This window comes from Xenopus laevis, chromosome 9_10L (assembly GCF_017654675.1).
Source record: "Xenopus laevis strain J_2021 chromosome 9_10L, Xenopus_laevis_v10.1, whole genome shotgun sequence".
Lineage (NCBI taxonomy): Eukaryota > Metazoa > Chordata > Amphibia > Anura > Pipidae > Xenopus > Xenopus laevis.
Genome location: NC_054387.1, coordinates 3538292 through 3543291, shown reverse-complemented (window position 1 = coordinate 3543291; position 5000 = coordinate 3538292). Strand labels below are relative to the sequence as shown.

The following is a 5000-nucleotide window of genomic DNA, read 5'->3' as shown; positions in this document are numbered from 1 at the left end:
GAGGATGAAGTGGAAAAAGGAGAGTAAATTACTCAATTCCTCGGTACAGAGCGCGGGGGAGGACGAGGAGAAGCCGACAGAGTAGTGACATTGCGCCGCCGCCGCAAACAGTAACTGCGTCAGACTCACCGCGACTTTGCGCACTTCCCTCCCTGTACCTTCAATAAGTTATTGTTGCACAAGGACTGCTGGTAATGAACCTGAATGATAATCCTCCAACTACTTATATGTCTATCACTGTCTGTCTGCAACATTCCTCCTACATAAATACACGAAATATTACCTATATATATTACACACACACACACACACACATATATATATATATATATATATATATATATTACACACACACATATATACATATTACACACACACACACAAGTAAAGTCATCACATACAAAAGAAAAACACACACACAGAAGTCTTTCCCCCACGCACGATTTGGTATAATTATGTTTTCTGTCTATGGTGTTTAATTCCTATATCTACTGAAAGTACAATACTACCTAGCAACACATTGTCAAATTCTCTATTTTATTATTATTATTTTTTTAAATGTATTTGTGTTTTTTTTTTAAATTTCTATTTGTAGTTTGGGAAAAGACTGATGAACTGGTGGCAGCTCAGTTATTAGTGTTAATGTCTAATAGTGATTGGTGCTGCCCCTGTGTATATACTGTATATATCTCTCTATATATATAGGCATCTCGTTGTAATATGGACTAGAAGTCGCTTATATCAGAAGCACAAACCCAATGTCCAGTCTGTAGATTTAATTCCCCAGGGGATCTGATCAAACAACCCCCCCCCCCCCATTACAATCATCAGGAACAAGAATCAGACAAAATTCATCTCTAATCCAATTCTATTCTCATGCAGCTCAGCCTGAGATATTCCATTAAATGTGATTGAAATGAAACTTGTGGCTTAATTATTTTCCTGGGGAAACGGTCATGGGGTCGTGGGTTTATTGGCAATGAAAAAATATCCTGCATTTCCCTCGCGTTTGGGGCTATGTTTTTTCACATTTATTTTGGGACTATATTTTATTTATTATTATAAATTATTTATTATTTTTTATTTTAACGCCGAGCAAGAGGGACTCTACTGGGAACAATTAGGTGAAATGAAGGGATGTCTTTATATATATATATATATATATATATATATATATATATATATATATATATATATATATATATATATATATATATATATATAGCTTAGATGATAGATAGATAGATAGATAGATAGATAGATAGATAATAGATAGATAGATAGACATGTAGATAGATAGATGGATAGATAGACAGACAGACAGACAGATAGATGATAGATAGATAGATAGATAGATAGATAGATAGATAGATGATAGATAGATAGATAGATAGATAGATAGACAGACAGAGATGATAGATAGATAGATAGATAGATAGATAGATAGATAGATAGATAGATAGATAGATGATAGATAGATAGATAGATAGATAGATAGATAGATAGATAGATAGATAGATAGATGATAGATAGATAGATAGATAGATAGATAGATAGACAGACAGATAGATAGAGAAATAATGATAGATAGAGATAGACAGATATTAGAGAGAGAGAGAGAGAGAGAGAGAGAGAGAGAGAGAGATTATACAGAGATATTATAGAAAGATAAATAGATAGATAGATAGATAGATAGATAGATAGATAGATAGATAGATAGACAGACAGACAGACAGACAGATAGATGGATAGATAAATAGAATATGGAATGGGTTTAAAGTAACATAGTTGAGAGTTACCTATGGGCAAAGTAAATAAATATTTATATAGTTTTCCTTCATTTGAGATTGTTCTTTTGGGGTCCCACCTATATTTTATACATAATACATTTCCCTGATTTTCCTTTTTCCTGGATTTTTCACCATTTTTTTTTCTGCTCCCCTTAAAAACGTAAAATGTTTGTTGTTCTACTGAATATAAACAGTCTGAGCCCTGGGTTGTGAGGGAGAAGCTACAGAAAGTTTCTGGTTTGGATTCAGCTGCAATTCGCAGATTTTCCTGTAGGGGTCGCGCTCTGCCAACTCGGAGACGACACTTATTTCCCATAGGATCCGGATTATTTTTTACATTGACTCGGGCCTAATCGTCATTATTTGTAACCAGAGAGCGGGGGATTAACTCTTCAGGTCTCCAGTGAGAATTTACGACTGGTCAACAAAAAGCACGTGATTCCCAAACGCACCCCCACTCCCCATATTTGGCCTCATCCAAAGCAGAGTATGGGGAGAATTGATGAATTGATCATAAACGCTGAGGCTCGGGGTGATCCAGAAATGAAATGAGCCCAATGAGTTGCTACTTTGTGAGCTCCATGTCTGGCATCTCCGACTTGTCTCAGTTAAATGACGGGCCTGGAGGAGGAGGCGGCGGCGGTGTGTTTGGCTCATACAGGGAGGCAGGAGGCCACATGGAGCAGCTCGGGGCTTATGGATCCTATAACTACACTGGCATGGACCTGAGCCGGACAGCAGCTTCCAGCTATGGGGGGGACAACTCATTCCCAGGGTTCAGAGAAAACCACAGCTGCTCCCTTTCGACCCCCGACCCCCATCCAACCCCCGACCCCCTTCCTTGTGCCAAAACCCACAAATCAGATCTGTCCCCCCCTTCCACCTCCGCCGGCTCCAGCGCCCAATTCACAGAGACACAAGAAACTGAGACTGACCAATCCGCCCCTAGAACTGGGGCTCCCCCCCGGGCTCTACAGGACAACTGCCCCCCAGGACACAACCCCCACATCTTCCCCTGGATGAGAAAACTGCACATTAACCACGGTACCACTGCTTTTTTATTTCTCTTTCCCACTAAAGAGGGGGAGAAAAAAACAAAGGTTTCCAGAATACACCCCCCCCCCCAAATAATCAGATGCCAAGAGAACAAGGGGTGAGCCCAGCCTAGAGATTATATTTTACTATATATTCCCAGTTTATACCTACACTGTATTCTACCTTCAATTTAAATCCTGGGGAATTGATACAGTATCAGTTATTACCTGGTATTTATTTAATATAGAATTGATACCGTATCAGTTATTATTACCTGGTATTTGTTCTTTACTATATAATTCATACAGTGCATCAGTTATTACCTGGTATTTATTTAATATAGAATTCATACAGTGTATCAGTTATTACCTGGTATTTGTTCTTTAATATAGAATTCATACAGTCTATTAGTTATTACCTGGTGTTTGTTATATAATATAGAATTGATACAGTATCACTTATTACCTGGTGTTTGTTATTTAATATAGAATTGATACAGTATCAGTTATTGCCTGGTATTTGTTCTTTAATATAGAATTGGTACAGTATACTTTATTACCTGGTATTTATTTAATATAGAATTGATACAGTATCACTTATTACCTGGTATTTATATAATATAGAATTGAAACAATATCACTTATTATTACCTGGTATTTGTTTTTTAATATAGAATTCATACATTGCCTGTTATTTATTTTTACTATAGAATTGATACGGTATCAATTATTACCTGGTATTCTTTAATATAGAATTGATACAGTATCAGTTATTACCTGGTATTTGTTTTTTAATATAGAATTCATACCGTGTATCAGTTATTACTTGGTATTTGTTATTAAATATAGAATTCATACATTGCCTGTTATTTATTCTTTAATTTAGAATTGATACAGTATCAGTTATTACCTGGTATTTGTTCTTTAATATACAATTGAGGGAAATGTAATAAAATGTAAGAGCCAGTGAAATACAAAGTAACAGACAAGGGAAGGGAGTAGCAGAATGTTAGGTATGTCAAGATGGGATACAATGGAGCCTGTGAGAAAATATTATTTGGGGTTTTGCGCTAAATAGAACTAATTCAATATAAGGGCCAGTGTTTTGGAATTTTTTTTGGGCAGAAAGGGGAGAGTTTACAAGGAGGGATGGAAGAGTTTGTGTAGAAAGGGTTGTTGCTGCTGGGTGGGGGGCTCTGTGCTGTGATCTCTATAATAACCCCCCCAAAACCCCGATTGTCCCCCCCATGTTGTAGACATGGCAGGTCCAGATGGGAAGAGGGCGAGGACTGCTTACACCCGGTACCAGACGCTGGAGCTGGAGAAGGAGTTCCATTTCAATAGGTACCTGACCAGGAGAAGGAGGATAGAGATCGCCCATGCCTTGTGCCTCTCCGAGCGGCAGATTAAAATCTGGTTCCAGAACAGGAGGATGAAGTGGAAAAAGGACAACAAGCTGAAAAGCCTGAGCCTCGCCCCTGTCAGCAGCGCCTTCCAGCCCTGAGGGCTTTGCCAGGACTCCACCTTGGGCATCTACAGGGCACTTGGCATGTGAAGGGAACAGGACTAGTAGCCACTTCTCATTTCTACTCGTCTCCCCATGTCTCCCAGTAACGTCCTGATTCTTTTGTGACACCATGTTGCTGCTGCTGCTTTCGGAGGAGATCGCATGTTTTTTTCAGAGCCTTTAAATGTTATTCTAACTTATTTATAATAAAATTAACGAATTTCAGTTTTTTTTTTTTCAGTTTACAATTTTTACATATCGGTTTGTCGTTTTTCCTGTTGCAGATGCGAATTGAGACACTAAAAGGCTACACAGTTGTGTCTTCTCTATTGTAAAGTTTGTGGTATTGGTCATGTTTACCCCCCACTTTAATAGAACCCCCCAAATACACACCTGAGAGCCCCACTAGACTGTACTCGGTGTTTTTGACCAATTTAAAGGAGTGAGTGACTAGTAATGTGTTTAAGGTCTGGCTGCCTGGAGATCCCAGTCTACATGGTTTTTGTACAAGTAGTAATAATAAAATATTATGCTTTAAAACCTATGGCTGACGCCTTTATATTCTATGGCCTGGCTTGGGAAATGTAATGGAAGCTGTGTAGTATTATTATTATTAGTAGTAGTAATAGTAGTAATAGTAGTAGTGGTATTATGTTTATTATTATTACT

General features: G+C 37.9%; 3 protein-coding genes and 1 long non-coding RNA gene across 4 annotated transcripts in view; 3 read left to right on the top strand and 1 right to left on the bottom strand.

Annotated features, from left to right (window-relative positions):
* hoxb6.L (homeobox B6 L homeolog) overlaps nt 1-1131 on the top strand; it is a 5287-nt gene extending 4156 nt beyond the window's left edge. The window contains exon 2 of the mRNA XM_018234777.2: nt 1-1131. This exon is cut by the window's left edge and continues 175 nt beyond it. Coding sequence (XP_018090266.1) covers nt 1-85 — 85 coding nt within the window. The 3' untranslated portion in view covers nt 86-1131.
* Nucleotides 1-5000, top strand: part of LOC108700804 (homeobox protein Hox-B3a) — a 53801-nt gene that overhangs the window by 9295 nt on the left and 39506 nt on the right. The window lies entirely within an intron of this gene.
* Nucleotides 1-5000, bottom strand: part of LOC108700808 — an 11399-nt gene that overhangs the window by 5960 nt on the left and 439 nt on the right. The window lies entirely within an intron of this gene.
* On the top strand, nt 1706-4871 carry hoxb5.L (homeobox B5 L homeolog). The gene is made up of 2 exons (XM_018234774.2): nt 1706-2834; nt 4081-4871. Exons 1-2 carry the CDS (start codon nt 2339-2341, stop codon nt 4326-4328), a joined length of 744 nt encoding a protein of 247 aa, XP_018090263.2. The 5' UTR covers nt 1706-2338; the 3' UTR covers nt 4329-4871.